Below are 22,748 nucleotides of genomic sequence, written 5' to 3' on the forward strand. Positions count from 1 at the left end.
ATATATATGTATGTGTGTATGTTTGAGGTGGGTGTCAGTGAGGTACAAGCCGTGTCTTAGCAGTGACTTTTTGAAATAGATTCCGAAGAAAGGTAATACCAACAAATACAGTTTGTCTAGTCATGATCTGCGGTAACCTATAGTAGTGACCTTTCACTCTTTATAGCCAGGATGTATAACGTGTAAACAGTCCTTAAAACATACCCTTGAAAAGATAAATAAAAACCAAAATGTTACACTTGATCAGCATATCTGAAGTATTTGTCTAGTATTGACATGGCCAGACCCATCCCTAATTACCAGAGGTTGATGTTCACATCATTAATTTTCTGGAAGCTGAATGTTTTTATTTTTTAGATAAGAACTTGGAAGGGGAGAAATAAGATAACAGTTTTTCTCAATGGACTTTCAGTAGTTTTATTACCCATAGTTTTTTTAAATGGCACACACAAAACCTAAAATCATAAGTACTAATCGAAAGAGGTAGTAAAATACCATCTCATTTATAAAATCAGGCCCTCATAGGGATACAGCTTATAAGGTTAAGAAAATAATGTAGTGAGAAGTCCCTGAAATGCTACCTGAGTAACTACAAGACGTTCCCCCGACCCCCCACAATACTGAAATGATCTTCAGCTGTACAAAGTACATAGTGTTAGTAGGTTTTGAATACTATTCTTAAGATAGATACTTTCTGAGAAATACATTTCAACTCTATATGAAAAGGGAAAATTATGTAGGATCTGAAGGCCTCTTACTATAAATCTATTTTTTTGTTACAATTGGTTCTTTGTTGGAAGCCTCCATTAAAAACTATGCGGTTGTATCTTTCTCAGTCTTGTGTTTGTCATTGTCTCAAACAAAGTTGAAGAAGATGATTGGATGTTACTATGGGACGGTAATTTCAGCGCTAAATTAACCAATAAAAGGGGCCACCCTGTTAATTTCAGCCCTAAATCAAACAACAAAAGGGATCATCCCATGTATGCCACATCCACAGTGGACCGTTGGTACTTGAGGCTCTGCTGTGAGTCATCAGCAGCCTATCACTGAGTGATCGTATCCTGTATCCCTTCAGAATCCTGAAGTTTCCAAGCCAGATGAAGACCTTCACCTTCAGGCTGAAGAACCAGAATTGGAAAAGGTAATGCCTAACATGTTACATGAGGGGAATAAAGTGCCTCTTTTACTGTGCCTGGTTCTTTTTTTTTTTTTTTTTTTAATTTTTTTTTTTTTTCAACGTTTTTTATTTATTTTTGGGACAGAGAGAGACAGAGCATGAACGGGGGAGGGGCAGAGAGAGAGGGAGACACAGAATCGGAAACAGGCTCCAGGCTCCGAGCCATCAGCCCAGAGCCTGACGCGGGGCTCGGAACTCACGGACCGCGAGATCGTGACCTGGCTGAAGTCGGACGCTTAACCGACTGCGCCACCCAGGCGCCCCACTGTGCCTGGTTCTTAATGTTCCTAGTGCCTTGCAAGTTTGCAGTGAATATCATCTTGCTTGATAGCTGTAGTAACCCCAGGGCTGGCCGCATCAGTGTGACGGATTTCATTTCCCTTGGTGGCAGCCCTAATGTGGCAGGTCACATTGTAACTACTGATGATAAAGTATCCTATATCACATGCTCTGACTCTTGCTTTGCATCGTGAGACTCAACACCATTAAAAATATCAAGAATACATGAACATCAGTGGAGGTATTTAAGGTGTGTTTAAATTGGTTTAGGTTTTTTATTTCATTATATTGTTAAGCTGACTTTCTTATTCATGAGTATAGAATTTAGCTGATTTTTCCAGAAAATACCAAAGTCAGAAATGTATGAGATATGTTAAGAAAAGTTATCTAAAACTTAGAAATAAGGCAAAAGGTAAATGTATGCCCTTTCAGTGTCACATTGAACCATTGTCTAACCAGCCTGTGTAAGGGTCACCTGACATAGCCCGGAGAGTTACGTTGTTTGATGTACTAGTTACTGTTGGTTAATATCCAGAACATTGAAAATTTGCAAGTTATTTTACCTTGGAGAAAAAATAACCCCCAAACTTATGGTTTTATTGTCCTTGTAGGACATTCACCAGGTTTCTAACTGATTTTGTGGTCTTATTCCAGCATTCTTTTTTCTGCAATCAGTAGACAGCTGTTTTTGTGTCTCCTTTGAACCAGGTTTGTCAGGCAGCTGATCTCTCATTAATGACTTAAGTAAATCTTTGGCATGTGTTGACAGTACTTTTAGAATTACAGGGGTTAAGTTTTAAAAAAAAATTTTTTTTGAAGTATAGTTGACATACAGTATTATATTAGTTTCAGTTGTACAGCATAGTGATTGGATAACTCTGTACATCACACCGTGCTCGTGGCAATAAGTGTAGTTACTGTCTGTTACCATACAAAGTTATTACAGTGTTATCGACTATACTCTCTGTGCTATACTTTTCATCTCTGTCGTTTATTTTATAACCTGAAGTTTGTACCTCTTAATCCTCTTCACCTATTTCACCCATCCTCTCACACCCCCCCCAACAACCACCATTTTGTTCTCTGTATTTAGGAGTCTGTTTCTGTTTTTTGTTTGTTCGTTTGTTTTCTTTTTTAGACTCCACGTATAAGTGAAATCATATATTTATCTTTGATTTATTTCACTTAGCATAATAACCTCTAGGTCCATCAATGTTGTCAGGAATGACAAAGTTTTGTTTTTGTTTTTTTCTTTCTTATGGCTGAGTAGTAGTTCAGTGTGTGTGTGTGTGTGTGTGTGTGTGTACGTGTGTACATGCCACATCTTCTTTATCCATTTATCTATCAGTAGACACTTGTGTTGCTTCTATATCTCAGCTATTGTAACTAATGCTACAATAATTATAGGGGTGCGTTTATCTTTTTGAATGAGTGTTTTTATTTTCTTTGGGCAACAACCCAGCAGTGGAATTACTGGATCATATAGTAATTCCAGTTTGAATTTTTTGAGGAACCGCCACACTGTTTTCCATAGCAGCTACACCAGCTTGCATTCCCACCAACAGTATACACAAGTGACTCCTTTTCTCCACACCCTTGCCAATTCTTATTATTTCTTGTCTTTTTTATTTTAAAGCCACTTTGACAGCTGTATCTCATTGTGATTTTGATTTGCATTTTTTTTGTTGACCATTCACATGTTCTCTTTGGGAAAATGTTCATTCAGGTCACATGCCCTTTTTAATTAGATTATTTGTTTTTTTGTTATTGAGTTGTGTGAATTCTTTTTAGATTTTGGATATTAACCCCTTATCAGATAAATCATTTGCAGATACCTTCTCCCATTCATTCGGTTGCCTTTTTTCTTTTTTTAATTTTTTCAGGTAAACTCTATGCTCAATCTGGGGCTTGAACTCACGATCTGAAGTCAAGAGTTACAAGCTCCACTGACTGAACGAGGCAGGGCCCTTCAGCAGGTTGCCTTTTTGTGTTGATGGTTTCTTTGGCTATGCAAACACTTTTAGTTTCCTGTAGTCCCAGTTGTTTATTTTTGCTTTGGTTTCTCTTGCCTCAGGAGACAGATCCAGAAAACTGTTGCTAAGCCCTATGTTTTATGGTTTCAGGTCTTACATTTAGGTCTTTAATTCAGTTTTTCTTTATTTTTGTGTATGGTATAAGAAAGTGGTCCAGTTTCATTCTTTTATATGTAGCTGTCCAGTTTTCCCAACACCATTTTTTTTGAAGAGACAGTCTTTTTCCCATTCTTGCCTCCTCTCTTATAGATAATCGTGTTTTTTTTTTTTTAATTATGTAGTTCAGCTCCTTTTTTTTTAGAATTACGTTTTGAAGTTTTTTTAAATTATACTTTGAAAGTTGGTTTTATTCTAAGAATGTTTTGTGTAAAACTGGGCTTTTCTTTTTGCTTTTAGGAGAAAATACATTCTGACACTCAGTCGTACACATAATTTTTACATAGGTTTTGTTTTTTTTTTAATTTAGTACTGGGCCAATCATCCTTAAAATTGCCCTTTAACATATGATAGTTTAGACTTAAAATTTTTAAGGTAAAAATATTAATAGTTTCAGACGTTGAGTCATGAACTGTAGGAAAGTGCCATTATTTTTGACCTGGTGAATAATTCATATGGTTTATTTTTGTTCTTCTGACAGGAAATCCCTGACAGAAGAGTAATTTTGTGTGGCTCTTTCTTAAATTCTACATCCTGTTGATAAGTACTGAACTTAGTTTGATTTAACTTAGTTTTATTTAACTTTAATTCTAGTAAAACCAGTTTTTCAGTGATAATTTTTAACATTTCCATATCTGCAAAAGGTGCAAATAGAATTTTCAGGGGCACCTGGGTGGCTTCATCGGTTGGGCATCCGACCTGAGCTTAGGTCATGAACTGATGGTCCGTGGGTTTGAGCCCCGCATCAGGCTCTGTGCTGACAGCTCAGAGCCTGGAACCTCCTTCAGATTCTGTGTCTCCCTCTCTCTCTGCCCCTCCCCACTTGCTCTCTGTGTCTCAAAAATAAATAAGCATTAAAAAAATTTTTTTTAATTAAAAAAAAAGAATTTTCATAGCACGTGTATTGAATCTGTTGATCAATTTGGGAAATATTAAAGTCTTAATATTAAGTTTTATAATAAGAATATGGAATGTTTTCCCATTTATTTAGGTATTCTTCAGTTTCTTTCAGTGATATTTTGTCATTTTCAGTGTACGTGTCTTGCATATCTTTTGTTAAATTCATTCCTAAATGTTTTATTCTTTTTGCTATTTTAAATGGATTTTTTTCTTAATTTCTTTTTTGGAATGTTCATTGCTAGTGTATAGAAATGGTTGACTTACGTATATTGATCTTGTGTCCTGAACCTTGCTGAACTAGTTTATTTAGTTCTAGAAGGGTTTTTGTTTTTGTTTTTGTTTTTGTTTTTGTTTTTGTTTTTGCATGGGCGTGTGTGGACTTTTGTTGGGTTTTCTATATGCAACATAATATCATCTGTAAGTGGAGATTATGTCATTTCCAAATAGAAATTTACTTCTTCCTTTCCAATCTGATATTTCTTTTTCTTCTCTAGTTTTTCTTGCTAAAACTTATAGTATAATGTTGAATAGAAGTGAGGAGAGGGGACATCTTTGTGAGGTTTATGATCACAGAGGGAATGCATATGGCCATTCACTATTAAGTATGATGTTTGAGTTGGGTTTTCATAGATGGTCTCTATCATGTTGACGAAGTTTGCTTCTATTTCTAGTTTGTTGGGTTTTGTCACATACTTTGTTGGGTCTATTAACATCATTGTGTGGGTTTTCTTTATTCTATTAATATGGTGTATTACCTTGATTGACTTTAAGATATTAAATGAACTTTGTACACATGGGATAAATCCCATTTGGCTATGGCATATATTATGTTTTCTTTGTTGCTGTTTTCAAACTGAATCAGACTGAATTAATTCTGTCTCGCTCTTCCTTAAATTCTACATTTGTCTTATTTTGGTAATACTGGCCTTACAGAAAGAGTTGAGAATGTTTCCTTGTGTTTTTTGGAAGAGTTAGTGAAAGATTGGTGTTAATTCTTCTTGAAATGTCTGGTGGAATTCAGTGAAGCCACTTGAACCTGGGTGTTTATTCGTAGGAAGTTTAATTATAATTTTCATATTTTCTATGTCTTCTTGAGTCAGTTTTGGTAGTTTGTGTCTTCCTAGGAATCTGCCCATTTTATCTAGATTTTTCTAATTTGTTGGCATACAGTTGTTCATAGTATATTCTTTTATAATCCTTTTATTTCTGTAAGGTCAGTAGTAATGTCTCCTTTTTCATTCCTGATTTTAGTAATTTGAGTCTTCTCTTTTTTCTTAGTCAGTCTACCTAAGGGCTTTGTAATTGTTATCTTTTCAAAGAACTGACTTTTGCATTAGTTGATTTTCTCTATTGTTTTTCTATTCTCTGTTTGGTTTATCTCGATTCTAATATTTATTATTTCCTTCTGCTTTAAAAAAAATTTTAGTTTGGGGCACCTGGGTGGCTCAGTTGGTTGAGCGCCAACGTGGGTCATGATCTCACGGTTCGTGGGTTTGAGCCCCACATCGGGCTCTGTGCTTACAGCTCGGAGCCTGGAGCCTGCTTTGGATTCTGTGTCTCCCTCTCTCTCTGTCCTTCCCCTGCTCACGCTCTGCTTCTCTCTCTCTCTGTCTTTCTCTCTTTCTCTCTCTCAAAAATGAAGAAACATTAAAAAAATGAACAGGAGGGTCATTACCTTGGTGAAGTGTCCCTTTAAAAAAAATAAATTAGTTCACTCTTCCTTTTCTAGTTCCCTAAGGTATATATTTAATTTTTTATTAAGTTCTTAATTTAAATTCCAGTAGAGTTAACATACAGTGTTATATTAGTTCATGCCTCACTTTTCTTATTAGCACCTTCCTTATTGTGAGGATTCAGTCGTTATGTAACAAGCCCTTATCAGATCAGTGCCTGACAAATATTATGCACTATACATATACATGAATCCATTTGCGCCTGTTGCCTGCCTCCCAACAATTATTGGACCATGGGTAATAATCATGTTTCATTTGTAATCTTACCCTCTCTCACTAATTATTTTGAAGCATATACAAGACATTATATAATTTATCTATAAATATCTCATTATATATCTGTAAAAGATGTGTTTTAATGTTACATATACTATCATGGTTACAGCTAAAAAATCAGCAGAAAGCCTTAATATCAAATGTGGAGTTGGTATTTGTTTCCCCAATTGATTCACATGTTATGATTACTTAATGTCGTCTCTTAGGTCACTTTTAGGCTAGAGGTCCCCCCCCCTTTTTCCCCCTTGTAATAATTCATTGAAAAACCACGTTATTTCTACTTTAGAACTGTGTTGTCCAATACAGTAGCCACTAGCCACATGTGGCTTTTGAGCACATGAAATGTAACTAATCCAAACTGAGATATGCTGTCAATTTAAGATGCACATCACTTCAAAGACTTAATACAAAAGATAGAATCTCATTAATAATTTTTACATTGATTGCACATTGAAATTATATGTGCACTAGTCTGAATATATTATTTAAAATAATTTCGCTTGTTTTCTTTTATGTTATTTATCTATTTACTTTATTCTGAGAGAGAGACAGAGAGAGCATGAGCAGGGGAGGGGCAGAGAGAGGGAGAGAGAGAGAGTCCCCAGTGCATGGCTTGAACTCACAAACTGTGAGATCGTGACCTGAGCTGAAACCAAAAGTCAGACACTTAACCAGCTGAGCCACCCAGGCGCCCCTCACTTGTTTTCTTCTTAACGGGGCTACTAGAAAACCTTACGTTACATATGTGACTTACAATATACTTCTTTGGACAGCATTGATTCAGAATTTCACACAATTTGGATTTTATTTATTGTGTCTCCATGGGGATATTTAACATGTTCATCTGTTCCCTGTATTGTTAGTTAGATCTAGAGGCTTTATCAGATTCCAGTTTGACTCTTTTAAAAATGTTTTTGACAATAGTATTTCATGTATCCGGTGTATACTACCAGAAGGCACCTATGCCTGGTCGAGAGGCCTCTTTGATACATTAGCAGCCACTGATGACCCTTTAATTCGTTAAAGGTTACAAAATGATGATATTCTAATTCTTTTATTTCTTTTCATGTATTAGCTGGAATCCTTCCATAAAGAGAAATCTCTCCTCATCAACAATGTGATCACACTTGATAACCATAAAAATTATAATATTTTACATGGGAAAAGGACAAAAGGTTAATTCTTTCTCTTTATTTGCCAGTTTCAAGGCATCCTCCAAAAATGATCAATGAGTATTTTTATAGTATTATTATGAAATCACGAGCTTAAAGGTATATTTTTGAAACCCATTGTAATTTATTATTCTTACTGATGTTCAAATTGTCCCATTATTAGCTAGGGGGAGACTCTTCAAGTAGTGTTTGATAGCTTGTTTGCATTTTGGTATCACAGAAAGTTCCGGGCCCTGATTCCTTTTAGTGGGAGGTAAAGTCTAGCTTGCATAATGTTACTTTATCAGCTATTGTTTTTATTTTTAGGACTTTTCAGTGGATGAAGCTAGGAAAAATATTTCTCTTTCCTAAAAAATAAAATAATTCATGAGTTTATACTGATACTTCCAATTCAAATTTGGATCTATGGAATTATTGTATAATCTCATCAGTATTACATTTATATCTTCTTTCTCCCCTGCCAAATTTATTTCTTCTCAATGACAGCAGTGTAATAATTTGTTTTATCAAACACTACACACATAGCAGTTACAAAATACCATTTTCATCATTACCACCAACAATCAGGCTATTTATTGAAAACGTACAGTTTTTGCAGTTCTTTTTCTTCTTGGGGTATATCTCACAAAGGATGAACAAAAATTGCTATGTTTTAAAGTTACTTAAAATAATTTCTCTTTGATGAATGCATATACTTCAAACTGGTTGCATTTTACTTTTAATTTTTAGGAATGACTTTTTAAATTGAAAATTTTTCTTTTATAATAATACATTTACATGGTTCAAAAGTAAAATGTAAAAAACAAGAAATATTCAAAAGAGTCTAGCCTCTATTCCAGTCCTCTCCATTTTCATGCTCAAAGTGAGAGCTTACGATATTCTGTATCTGCAATCTGATTGATAAACTGCATCTTTTATGAAGCCATATTCCATAGATTTGGAACTGAGAAAGAGCTGATATTGTAGATACCTGTAGATAAGCCAGGGTTTTGAGGGAGAAAAGATTATTTGGGTAGAAACTACTAGCTGTTATCAATATTAAGACTTTCTAGAGAAGGAGGAAACCATGCTGTTTGATTCCAGATAATGTAGCAAGACCAATATTTCAGAGTTAGAGAAAGCCAGATTTGAATTAGTGTGAAAAGAACATTTTCACGGGAGGAGTAAAACTCCTCTTGTGGTTTTAAGTTCTTGTCACTGGAGAGATTCATCCTTTAAGGGCTGAACTGGTTGACTTCAGTGGTCATTTAGTGGCCGTGAGTTCCGGAAGTTTCCTCCAGTTTTGTATGTGTTATTCTGCCCAACAGGTCTTATTTATATAGTCCCCAGGTGATCGTAGTATATTTATTTTAGGATTCTGTGACATTTAAAGATGTGGCTATAGACTTCTCATTAGAAGAGTGGAGGTTGATGGACCTTTCCCAGAGGAACCTGCACAAGGACGTGATGCTAGAGAATTACAGGAATCTTGTCTCCCTGGGTAAGAATAACATCTTTGTTCGTTTACTGACCGGGTTTATTTGACCGGGTTTGCTGAAGATAGAGAACCTTTAAAGTACTTAAATGAATTTGGGGTTAGAGCTTAGGCATTAAACTCTTATATTGTGGGGGTGTTGCTGGGAGCCATGCCATCCCTTGTGCTTAACTAAGGGGTCTGCCCATTGTAAAGTAAGAAATACACATTTCGTTGGAATCTTGGAGATTGTTGACAGTCCCCAGGTTTAGGACTAAAGTTTTTTCTGGTCACTTTTATAAATGAGGGCTATAGTTATCAGTACCTCCAGAAAGAAAGACACAAATGCATTCATTTTCTTCCTAAACTCAGATTACTCCCATGTTCTATCATCCCAGAAAACCTGGGATCATCGTGTTGAACTCCTTTGAGATAATGTTTGTAATTCTCTATAACTCCAGTGTACAATAGAATGTTCTGCTGTGATGGCAATGTTCTGTATCTGTGCTGTCCAATATGGACACACTAGCCACTCGAAGCTACGAACAGCTTGAAATCTGGCTAGTACAACTGAAGAACTGAATTTTAAATTTTACATAGTTTTAACTAATTCAAATTTAAATAGCCACCTGAGAGTACTGAAAAGTGTATTGGACAGTCCATCTCTAGAACTTACCATAATAGCCACTCTGCACAGAAGATTAAGAGCTGAGACTGAGTTTGGCAATAGTTCTTACTCCTAAACACAGTCAAATCCTATTCGTTCTTCTCTAACAAGGGCTTGCAGTTTCCAAACCAGACATGATATCTCACCTGGAGGATGGCAAAGGACCGTGGGTGGTAGTGAGGGAAATTGCAAGAACCCCCTATCCAGGTGAGTTCAAAAGAACCAGGAGGATCGGATTTACTGCAAGTTAGTAGGTTATGGCTGGAGCAGAACATCTGAAATACTTGGAGGAGTATCATCTCTCCCCCACCTTGCCCGCTCTCTCTTTTTGCCTCTCTCTCTGTTCTCTACTTTTGGTTCCTGTCCCATCCGATGTTGCTGTCTTGAGGACATGATTTTCATAATTATTCCTTCACTCAAACATGCATGAAACCTCCCTTTCAGTTCTATCCTCTCAGTCAACTTTACATTTTTCTCATTTGTTTAACTATTATCTGACCTCTCTTCTTTCATTACTCTTCCTAAAAATGCTTTGTTAAGGGTCACCCCTGATTTTAATGTTTATTTATTTATTTTTGAGAGAGAGAAAGCACAAGTGGGGGAAGGGCAGAGAGAGAAGGAGACACAGAATCCAAAGCAGGCTTCAAGCTCTGAGCTGATAGCAGAGAGCCCCGTGTGGGGCTCAAACCCATGAACCGCGAGATCATGACCTGAGCCAAATTCAGACATTTAACCTACTAAGCCACTCAGACACCCCTCTGCTGATTTTTTTAAAGTTCATTTATTTTGAGAGAGAGAGAGAGAGAGAGAGAGAGAGAGAAACGAGTCGGGGAGGGGCAGAGAATGAGGGAGAGAGAATCCCAAGCAGGCACTGTCAGCACAGAGCCTGACACAAGGACTAGATCCCACAGACCGTGAGATCATGACCTGAGCTGAAACCAAGAGTCTCATGCTTAACTGACGGAGCCAACCAGATGCCCCACCGCTGATTTCTTTTAAGCTAAACCTATTTATTCATTATTTAACTTGCAGGTGAACCTGCAAGCCTGCCAAAACTTTGGGGGAACCCTCCTGTTCTCCAGTTTCTTAACTAATTGAAAATACAAACTAGGTATCAGTTGAGAATTAAATACAGTATTTATTCATATATTTAACTGATATTTATCAGACATCTCTTTCCTGCGTACTGGGTTAGGTACTAGGTCTACAACAATGAGTAAGATGGACCAGGTCCCTGCCGTCATGAAGATTATATTTTGAGAAGTTGACAAGTATATAAATAAAAACAAGCTAAATAGCAGACATAACAACCTTCAGTTATGAGATAAACCGGGTGAGATATGAGATATGAAAGAGTGACTGGGATGGGGATGAGGGTACCTCCCTCAGAGAGTGTGGGCAGAAGGCTTCTGAAGAGGGGCTTTTAAGCTGAGCCTTGAAGGTTCAGAAACAACCGGCCAAAGGAAGAGGAAAGGAGAAGCATTCCAGACAAAGGACCTGACACGGAAAAGAATGAAATGTGTTCTAGAACTCGAAAGGAGGCTGCTGTGAGAGGGAGTCTGGTATCAGAGCTAGGCAACAGCTTGCCCATCCGGGGCTTTGTAGGTGACGATAATGAGTTTGGATTTTAATCAGTGAGTGTGAAGGCATTGACAGACTTTAATCAAGGATTTTTAGGAAGTAACTCTGCGCAGACTGGACTTGAAGGCATTAAATCAGGTAATCAGTTAAGAGGTTGTTACAATAGTATGAGCAGAGGTGATAACTTTGATTAAAGTAATAGTGGAGATGGAAGAAAAGAAATGGATTCTAGTTCACTTGAACATTCATTTTATCATGATGCCGTGCATAACTCACGTATGTGTTACATGTATTCTTTTCATATGTCAATATTATGTATTTTTTTGCTCAACTATAATATATAGTTTTTTTTTAATTTTTTTTAATTACGTTTCTTTATTTTTGAGAGGAAGAGAGAGCCAGCATGAGTGGGGGAGGGGCAGAGAGAGAGGGAGACACGGAATCGGAAGCAGGCCCCAGGCTCTGAGCCATCAGCCCAGAACCCGACGCGGGGCTCGAACCCATGAACCGAGATCATGACCTGAGCCGAAGTCGGACACTCAACCGACTGAGTCACCCAGGCGCCCCAACATACAGTTTTATATGAATTTCAGGTGCACAGTATTATGATTCAGCAATTCTGTACATCTCTTAGTGCTCGTGAAGATAAGTGTATTCATAACCCCCTTTATCTATTTCCTCCATCATCCCACTCACCTACCCTCTAGCAACCACCAGTGTGTTCTCTGGGAGTCTGGGAGTTTTTTGCCTCTTTTTTTCTTTATTCATTTGTTTCTTACGTCACACAATGAGCGAAATCATATGGTATATGTCTTTCTCTGACTTATTTCACTTAGCATTATACCCTCTGGGTCCATCCGCATTGTTGAAAATGGCAAGATTTCACTTTTTTGATCACTGAGTAATACTGCATTCTATATATACACCTCATCTTCTTTATCCATTCATCTATTGATGGACCCTTGGGCTACTTCCATATCTTGGTTATTGTCAATAGTGGTGCAGTAAACATAGGGGTGCATGTATCTTTTCAAATTAGTTTTTTTGTTTTATGTGAGTAAATACCTAGTAGTTGAATTACTGGATCATATGGTATTTGTTTTTAATTTTTTTGAGGACCTCCACACTGTTTTCCATATTAGCTGTACCGGTTTGCATTCTCACCAACAGTGTGTGAGGGTTCCTTTTTCTTCACATCCTCACCAACATTTGCTGTTTATTGTGTTTTTTATTCTAGCCATTCTGCCAGGTGTAAGGTGGTATCTCATTGTGGTTTTAATTTGCATTTCCCTGATGAGTAGTGGTGTGGAGCATTTTTTCATGTGTCTGTTGGCCATCTGGATGTCTTTAGAAAAAGATCTCTTCATGTCTTCTGCCCATTTTAAATTACATTATTTGTCTTTTGGGTGTTGAGTTGTACAAGTTCTTTATGTATTTTGGATAGTAGCCCCTTATCAGATAACGTCACTTGCAAATAATCTTCTTCCATTCAGTGAGTTGCCTTTCTGTTTTGTTGGTGGTTTCCTTTGCTGTGCAGAAGCTTTTTAGTTTGGTATTTAGTTTGGTAGTTTAATTTTGCTTAGATACCCTTGCCTGAGGAGACAGATCTAGAAAAATGTTTCTATGCCTGATGTCAGAGAAATCACTGCCTATATTTTCTTCTAGGAATGTTTCGGCTTCAGGCCTCACATTTAGGTCTTTAATCCATTTTGAGTTTATTTTTTGTGCATGCTGTAAGAAAGCGGTCCCGTTTCGTACTTTTGCACGTAGCTGTCCAGTTTTCCCAGCACTGTTTGTTGAAGAGACTGTCTTTTCCCCATTGTATATTCTTGCCTCCTTTGTTATAGATTCATTGACCATACAACCATGGGTTTATTTCTGGACTCTATCCTGTTCCATTGATCTAGGTCTGTTTATGTGCCAGTGACATACTGTTTTGATTACTGCTGTATCATAATATATTTTGAAATCTGAGATTGAGATACCCCCAGCTCTGTTCTTTTTCAGGATTGCTTTGGCTATTTCTGGTCTTCTGTGGTTCCATACAAATTTGAGGATTATTCTAGTTCTGTGAAATACGTTGTTGGTATTTTGACAGGGATTACATTGAGTCTGTAGATTGCTTTGGGTAGTATAGACATTTTAACAATATTGGCTCTTCCAACCCATGTATCATCTTCCGTTCCTTTCATTAACGTTGACTGTTGAAAATACTATATATTTTTAAAAGAGTGAATGAAAAGTAGACATTGGAGACAGTTTTAGGCGACTCTTTAGAGAAGGATTTCCCCCTCCCCCCATGAAGAGGGAAAGAGAGATGGGGCAGTGGCTACAGGAAAGTGTGGAATGAGGGAAAAAACTCTTGTTTTGTATTTAAGATGGGAGTATTTATGGCATGACTGAGTAATAAGAAAGATACCCTGATGGAGAGGGAGAAATTGACTTTGGAAGACCAGTGGGATCACTGAAGAGTTCACATGTCTGAGGAGGTTAAAGAGGATAAACTCAAGAAAGGAAAAGGAAGGAGGGCTTCACCACTGATAGGCAGAGAGGCCACCTTTTCTGTTATAACACTAGGAAAGATGGAGAAGGCAGGCGTAGATAAAAGGTCAAATGGTGGTGAGAAGATCAAGGCATTCGATTTTAATAGGCTCTGAATTCTCAGTAAAATATGAAGCGAGGCCACCAGCTTATAGTGAGGATGAGAAAGAGTTGTAAGAGAGGGAAAGATACATATAAAAAAGCTTAAAATTAAAAACAAAAGATACATAGATTTCACTAGGGAAGCCACATTGACCTCATGCTTTTATTAGGGAAGGAGTTTAATTATAGTTTCTATTCCTTCTGTAGCTATAGGACTATTAACATTTCCTATTTCTTTCTGTTTTAGTAAATTATATGTATCTGGGAATTGATCCATTTACTCTAAAATTTAAATTTATTGGCATACTGTCCTCTCCTTTAAATGTCTATGTGGATCTGAAGTAATGTTTCCCTTTTCATTCCTGATACTGATTTTTTTTTTAATCTCTCTGTTTTCTTATTCAGTCTGTGCGGAGCCTGATGTGGGGCTCAAACCCACGAACCAGGAGATCATGACCTAAGCCAAAGTGCCCCAATCTTATTTGGCTTTTAAAATAACTTTTTTGTGTGTTTGATTTCTCTATTATTACTTTAATTATTTTTAACCTTTTTAGCATTTCATTTGCTGATCTTTTTTAACTTCCTGAGTTGGGTACTTATATCATTGATTTTCAGCCACTCTTTTTTTATAGCTTATTTAAGGCAATCTAGACTGCATCACACCCCATTAAAAGACAAGAGAAAACTCTTCTTGACAAACCAAAAAAAGAAAAGCAGACTACATCACATCTTTTTTTTTTAATGTAGCAGCTTCATAATTATTGAGTTCAAAACATTTGATAATTTCCGTTGTGATGTCTTTGTCCCTTGTGCTCTTTGGAAGCATTTTTCTTCATCTTGTACCATCTGGGATTTTCTAGTATTCTTTTTTTTTTTTTTTTAGGTTTATTTATTTATTTTGAGAGAGAAAGAATGAGTGGGGGAGGAGCAGAGAGGAAGGGAGAGAGACAGAATCCCGAGCAGGCTCCACACTGTCAGCGAGGAACCCAGTGCGGGGCTCGAGCCCACAAACCCGTGAGATCATGACCGGAGGCAAAATCAAGAATCAGGCACTCAACCAGCTGAACCACCCAGGTGCCCCAGAAAAACGGATTGTTATGAACTTATGCAAAGAACTATAATTGCTAAGAAAGAAAGAATACACACCGAGATATCTGAACTCTGGAGTTCAGGGAGTATTCTTGTTACCTTAACTTTTCCTGTGGTCAGAAAACATGCTATGGATGATTTTAGTCTTTATAAGTTTCTTAAAATTTGCGTTACCACATGGCCAATTTTTGAAAACATTTGTATGTGCGCTTGGAGAAAATGTGTAGCCTATTGGTGTTAAGTGCAGTTTTAGTTATACCAAATATATTATGTTGCTAAAATCTGTGTGCTTACCGATTGTCAGCTTATTCTGTCAGTTATTAAGGTTTTTCAAAGTCTCCCAGTAAGACTGTAAACTTGTCTGTTTCTTATTTTAGTTGCTTTAATTTTTGCTTTATGTATTTTGGAGCTGTCCTATTAGGTAAATACAAAGTTATGACTGCTACATCCTTCTGTTAAAATGGACCTTTTATCCTCATGAAGTGTCTTTATCTCTGTACTGGTTTTGCCTCATCCTAATATTATTACAGCATCTTTCTTCTGGTTATTGTTTTATCGTATATCATTTTAATCTGTTCACGGTCATCTTTTATATATCCCTGTATTTTGTTTCTCTGATAAGTAGCATATTGTTAGATTTTTCTTTTAACCAATCTGACAGTCTGTATCTCTTGGAGTATTTAGTTCCTATACATATAATTCAGTTACATAATGTTTAAATCTATCCTCTAACTGTGCAAGTGTCTTGCACGTTCTGTACTCTTTTTTCCCCCATGCATGCATTTAGATTTATTATCTTATTTTTCTATTTACTTGGTAATTATAAATTTCCAAAATTAGTTGTGCAGTGGTTAACTCTGAGATTAAAGCATGCATCCTTCATTCAGAAGTCTAATGTAAATTGTCCTTCTTCCTAAACAACACAAGAATCTTACAACCACTTATTTCATTTAACCTGATTTATATGTTGTTGAAATTATGTATTTTAACTGTGTCTATATGTCAGATCTCATAAGAGCATTATTAATGTTCTGTTCCGTCAGTGTTCATTTAGATTTGCCTATGTTTTTGCCTATATTTTCTCCTCCTATTTCTCTTCATTTCTGAGCTTGTATCTAGGATTATTTTTCTTCTGTTTAAAGAGTACCCTTTAATATTTTATTTTACCCACATCTTCTAGTGTCACACTCCCTCCATTTTCTTTTTTGTCTAAAAATATCTTCAGTCTTCATTTTTAGAGAATAGACTTCTAGGTTGGCATTTACATTCTTTCAGCATTTTGGAAGGTATCATTCCATTGTTTCCTGTCTTACATCTACTCCCTTGACAAGTCAGTCATCTGTCTAATTCAGGAGTCAGTAAACTTTTTTCTGTAAAAGACAAGACAGTAGATATTTTAGGCTTTGTAGAAACATAATACCTCTGTTGCAACTACTCCATTCAGCCATTGTAAGTGCAAAAGCCTCCAAAGGTGTGGTTATATTCCACTAAATAATGTGGTTATGTTCCACTAAAACTTTATTTTATTTATTTTTTTTTTAATTTTTTTTTTTTTTAACATTTATTTATTTTTGAGACAGAGAGAGACAGAGCATGAACGGGGGAGGGGCAGAGAGAGAGGGAGACACAGAATCGGAAGCAGGCTCCAGGCTCTGAGCCATCAGCCCAGAGCCTGATGCGGGGCTCGAACTCACGGACCGTGAGATCGTGACCTGAGCCGAAGTCGGTCGCTCAACCGACTGAGCCACCCAGGCGCCCCAGCCACTAAAACTTTATTTAGGGACCCTTAAATTTGAAATTCATAGTTTAATGTGCCACAATATATTATCCTTTTAATATATTTTTCAACCATTTAAGAATGTATATTCTTATCTCACTGGCCACACGGAAATGTAGTGGGACAGATTTGCTGTAGTTTGCAACCTCTGATCTGTTGGCGCTCCTTGATAGAACTCTTAAAGTTGTTTTGTTTTTTTTAATGTTTATTCATTTTTGAGAGAGAGAGCGTGAGAGCGTGAGCAGGGGAGGGGCAGAGAGAGAGGGAGACACAGAATCCAAAGCAGGCTCCAGGCTCTGAGCTGTCAGCACAGAGCCTGACATGGGGAACTGCGAGATCTTGACCTGAGCCTAAGTCAGCCACTCAACCGGCTGAGCCACCCCAGTGCCCCCAAAATCTTTTAGTTTCCATTATTTTTTCCTTGTATTTCTCCCACTTAGAATTCATTTGGCTTCTTTTTTTCTTTTCTTTTCTTTTCTTTTATTTATTTATTTTTTTTCAATATATGAAGTTTATTGTCAAATTGGTTTCCATACATCATTTGGCTTCTAAAATCTATGGCTTGATATTTTTTATTCTGTTTTGGAAAATGCTTCAGCATTATTTCTTTGAATTTGATTTCATCCCATTCTCTCTCACTTCTCTTTCGAGCTTTCTGGGACTCTTTCACATCTGTGATAGACCTTATCACTCTCTCCCATGTGTCTCTAATGTCTTTTGAAATTAAGTTTTCAAGTTTTTCATCATTCTGTACCTCAATATGCATATTTTCTACTGACCTGTTTCCCATTTTGCTAACACTCACGTGTCAAATCTGTGTTTTTCAGCCTATCCTTTGAGTTATTTTCCAGTTCTAGAATCACCATTTGGTTCTTATTTTCTACTTTCCAATTATTTGGTGAGATTACTGGTCTTGTCTTATTTTCTTGAATATACTAATCATGATTATTTTGTAAGTTTATGTCTGAGACCTCAACTGTCTGGATTCCTTCTAGATCTGTTTCTTCTCTTGACTTTTTTCTAATTAGACTTTTGTCTCTTTGTATGCCTATTATTTTTCACTGTCAAGCATTGATATGAAAACCTATAACAATAATTTGAAGCTCTGGATTGTGTAATCTTTTTTTCATAGAGGATTGTTTGCTTTTGGCAGGCTGCCAGGATAAAGGTTCTAACAGTCCTCAGTTACCTTAATTCAATTAGACATTTAAAAGAGCTGGGTTCTAGAGTTGTCCTCTTTGGTGGCCCTAAACTTAAAACTTGGCCTATTTTGAAAAAGATTACACTGCAGGGTGGTGGTCTTACAACTTGTTTGTATATACAATGTAAAATTTTACTATTATAGTTCTTTTAAATTTCTAAACGTGGGTGCCTGCATGGCTCAGTGAGTTAAGCGTCAGACTCTTGGTTTCAGCTCAGGTCATAAACTTGCAGTTCATGAGTTTGAGCCCCACGTTGGGCTCTGTGCTGACAGTGCAGAACCTGCTTGGGATGCTCTCCCTCTCTCTCTGCCCCTCCCCCACTCATGCTCTCTCTCAAAATAAACTTAAGAAAAATTTATAAATTTGCAAACTCTATAAATTTGCAAACTATAAATTTGCAAATTCTATAAATTTGCAAACTCATTTACAGGCAATTTTTTCTCAATGTTTAAAAAAACAAACTGGATCAAAACCTTTTGTGGATAGTTTTTTACCTTAAAACTCAAGGTATAAGTAGTTTTTTTTTTGTTTTTTTTTTTTTTTTTTCAAAAAAAATTTTAATGTTTATTTTTTTTTTTAATTTTTTAATATATGAAATTTACTGTCAAATTGGTTTCCATACAACACCCAGTGCTCATCCCAAAAGGTGCCCTCCTCAATACCCATCCCCCACCCTCCCCTCCCTCCCACCCCCCATCAACCCTCAGTTTGTTCTCAGTTTTTAACAGTCTCTTATGCTTTGGCTCTCTCCCACTCTAGCCTCTTTTTTTTTTTTTTCCTTCCCCTCCCCCATGGGTTTCTGTTATGTTTCTCAGGATCCACATAAGAGTGTAACCATATGGTATCTGTCTTTCTCTGTATGGCTTATTTCACTTAGCATCACACTCTCCAGTTCCATCCATGTTGCTAAGGTATAAGTAGTTTTGATCCAATTTTTGACAGACATACAGGAATGTTGTTAAGATATAAAAAGGTTGCAAAACTACCCTCGATGATAATTATTATCACTATTTAGAATATTAATAGCTATAAATACCAATTTTTATTAACTTACTGTTCGGACTACTTTTTGAAGAATCAAAGTATCTTTTTCCATAAACATTTGATTAATAAGTACATACAAAGACTTGAATAAGCTGATCTCACATGAAAATTTGAGAAAGCCGTCATACAAAAAAGCTAGCAAACAAAGAATGAAAACAAATAGAAAGTATGGTTGGAAACAACTGCCTGGTTTGTAGAGTAAATGGAAAGAAAGGAAGTAGTCGTGACTATGAAGAATGCTCTATAAATGCTGACTATAAAGGAAATGAGAAAAGAAGTATTTGAGAGGCTTAGATTCTAGGGGGTTACTGTAAATGAATTTGTTTAGTAGGGGAAAAACTCTGAATTTGTTACTTTGGTTCTTGACTCAACCAGTCTCCCTCAAACCTATCTCCTCCTTAGAAAATAAGGCCAGTTTGGAAGCAGTTAAAACTTTGTATTCATTATCAGCTCAGGTTTCCCTTTTATTATCCTGTTTACTGAGATCTTCCTAACTTAGGAAATAGGAGTCATTTGATTTGATTTTTATCTTTCTTCCCCCCAGAGCTGGAGACCAAACCTGCAGCCAAGAATGTTGTATCAACAGAAAATACTTCTGAAGATGTATCACAAGAGACCATAATAGATAAACTCACAGAGAACAGTCTGTGGAACCCCAGAATGGGAGGATTATGGAAATGGAATGAAAGGATATTGAGATTGCAAAATAGTCAGGAAAATCATTTGAGTCAAAGAATAGTTACTCACAAGAAAATTTCCACTGGTCAAAGAGGATTTAGATTTGGATCTATTTTTCCAGAAGCAGGAGTTATCACAGAAGGGCCCCACAGCAAATGCCAAACACATGAAAATTTCACTGAGAATTTAGATTTGATTACAGATACCCATCTAGGAAAGAAAATCTGCAAGGATACAGAAGGCAGCAAAGCTGTAAGGCCTACTTCAGAACTTACTTTAGGAAAAAAATGCAATAATAAAGAAAAACCCTATAAATGTAGTACCTGTGAAAAGTCCTTTCGTTACAGGTCGTTACTCATTCAACATCAGAGAACGCACACTAAAGAAAAACCTTATGAATGTAACGAATGTGGGAAAATGTTCAGCCAGCCTTCATATCTCAGTCAACATAAAAAAATTCATACTGGAGAAAAACCCTATAAGTGTAACGAATGTGGAAAGGCCTTCATTGCTTCTTCATCGCTTATGGTACATCAGAGAATTCATACTAAGGAGAAACCTTATCAGTGCAATGTCTGTGGAAAATCTTTTAGCCAGTGTGCTCGCCTTAATCAACACCAGAGAATTCAAACCGGGGAGAAGCCCTATAAATGTACTGAATGTGGGAAAGCTTTCAGTGATAAATCAAAACTCGCAAGACATCAGGAGACTCACAATGGAGAGAAACCCTACAAATGCAATGATTGTGGGAAAGCCTTTAGGAATAAGTCCTATCTTAGTGTACATCAGAAGACCCATACTGAAGAGAAACCATATAAATGCAATGAATGTGGGAAATCTTTCAAGAATACCACAATTTTTAATGTTCATCAGAGAATTCATACTGGAGAGAAACCCTTTAGATGTAACGAATGTGGGAAAGCCTATAGAAGTAATTCCAGCCTTATTGTACATATAAGAACTCATACTGGGGAAAAACCTTATGAATGTAATGAATGTGGGAAAGCATTCAATCGCATAGCAAATTTCACAGAACATCAAAGAATTCATACAGGAGAAAAACCCTATAAATGCAACGAATGTGGAAAAGCATTCATTAATTATTCATGCCTTACCGTACACCACCGAATGCATACAGGAGAGAAACCTTATAAATGTAATGAATGTGGAAAGGCCTTCATGCGTTCTTCATCCCTAATTATACATCAGCGGATTCATACTGAAGAAAAACCTTATCTATGTAATGAATGTGGGGAGTCTTTCAGAATAAAATCACACTTAACTGTGCATCAGAGGATTCATACTGGAGAGAAACCGTATAAATGTACTGACTGTGAGAGGGCATTTACCAAAATGGTAAATCTCAAGGAGCATCAGAAAATCCATACTGGAGTGAAACCTTATAAATGCTATGATTGTGAGAAATCTTTCAGGACTAGGTCCTACCTTATCGTACATCAAAGGACCCATACTGGGGAAAAACCATATAAATGTAATGAATGTGAAAAGGCTTTCACTAACACCTCGCAACTTACCGTACATCAAAGAAGGCATACTGGAGAAAAACCCTATAAATGTAATGAGTGTGGGAAGGTTTTCACAAGTAACTCAGGCTTTAATACCCATCAGAGAACACATACTGGAGAGAAGCCATTTAAATGTAATGACTGTGGGAAAGCATTTAGCCAGATGGTACACGTCACAGAACATCAGAAAATCCATAGTGGAGAGAAACCCTATAAATGCGATGTCTGTGGAAAAGCCTTCAGGAGGGGTTCCTACCTTACAGTGCATTGGAGAACACATACTGGAGAAAAACCCTATACGTGTAAGGAATGTGGAAAAGGTTGTATCACTCTATCACAGCTAACTCTTCATCAGAGAATTCATACTGGGGAAAGGCCCTACAAATGTGAAGAATGTGGAAAAGCCTTCAGAACCAACTCAGATTTTACTGTACATTTGAGGATGCATACTGGAGAAAAACCCTATAAATGTCATGAATGTGGAAAAGCCTTTAGGAGTAGCTCAAGCCTTACTGTACATCAAAGAACACATCAGAGAGAAACTCAGTTAATATAAAAGGTAACAAATCATTCATCCAGATGCCAGCTCTACAAGGAGAATCTTATAAACTGTGTCTTTTATGAATGTGGGAAAACTTTCAGGAGCAATTCACCAGAAAACACACACTTAAGGGATACTTTATAAACATAAAAATGTGGAAAACTCACATTAAATCTTAGAAGTGACAAGCAAATTCACAGTAGAGAAAAATAATGGACAAATGAAAGCCTTCACCCAGATTTCATACTTTGTTCACTTAAATTATCTTCAATGAATTGCCTATAATTTTTTACCTATTTTTCTATTGGTTTGTCTTATAAATCTGGAGGTGCTCTTTATATACTTGAAATATTAATCCTTTGTCATGTGTGTGTGAAAATTTTTTAATCTAGCATTTGTTTTTATGCTTTTTTATATGGTAAAAGAAGTTGCCACATTTTAATTTTTCATAGATATTTATTTTCCTTTTTAGATTAATTTACTCTTTTAGTTAAAAGAGTCTCCTTAATCCCTCGGTTATACATAGTGTTCTAAATTTGTTTCTAAGATTTTGTTAATTTTATATTTTATATTAAAGTCTTTAATCTGTCTGAACTAGATGGCTAGTCATAGAAGAGCAAATTGCCATTAATCTCTGAAAATATTATGAACCTAAGGTAGTACTCAGGGAAATGCAAATTAAAACAACCAATGAGATGTCACCTCCACTGAATGGAGTTGGCAAAATTAAGAGATCTTTTGGTAGTGGGATTTGGGAAACCATGTACTCTTAACACAAACGGTTATATCAACTTCTATTTCCACCAGCAATTAAGCAA

At 36.5% G+C, this 22,748-nt stretch overlaps 1 protein-coding gene across 5 annotated transcripts in view; it reads left to right on the forward strand.

The window, feature by feature from the left end:
- Positions 1 to 22,222, forward strand: part of ZNF624 (zinc finger protein 624) — a 34,039-nt gene extending 11,817 nt beyond the window's left edge. For 2 of the 5 annotated variants that reach the window (XM_042917514.1, XM_042917515.1), the window contains 2 exons: positions 1,079 to 1,144; positions 19,730 to 22,222. In XM_042917514.1, the coding sequence (XP_042773448.1) occupies positions 19,846 to 21,945 (2,100 nt within the window). In that variant the 5' untranslated portion in view covers positions 1,079 to 1,144; positions 19,730 to 19,845 and the 3' untranslated portion in view covers positions 21,946 to 22,222. Of the gene's footprint in view, positions 1 to 1,078; positions 1,145 to 7,632; positions 7,733 to 9,082; positions 9,210 to 9,960; positions 10,057 to 11,048; positions 11,569 to 19,729 lie in introns of those variants that run through there. The other 3 variants (XM_042917513.1, XM_042917512.1, XM_042917516.1) reach the window with 3 other exon arrangements.
- Positions 22,223 to 22,748: the final 526 nt, after the last annotated feature.

The sequence above is a fragment of the Panthera leo genome, chromosome E1 (genome assembly GCF_018350215.1).
Source record: "Panthera leo isolate Ple1 chromosome E1, P.leo_Ple1_pat1.1, whole genome shotgun sequence".
Classification (NCBI taxonomy): Eukaryota; Metazoa; Chordata; class Mammalia; order Carnivora; family Felidae; genus Panthera; species Panthera leo.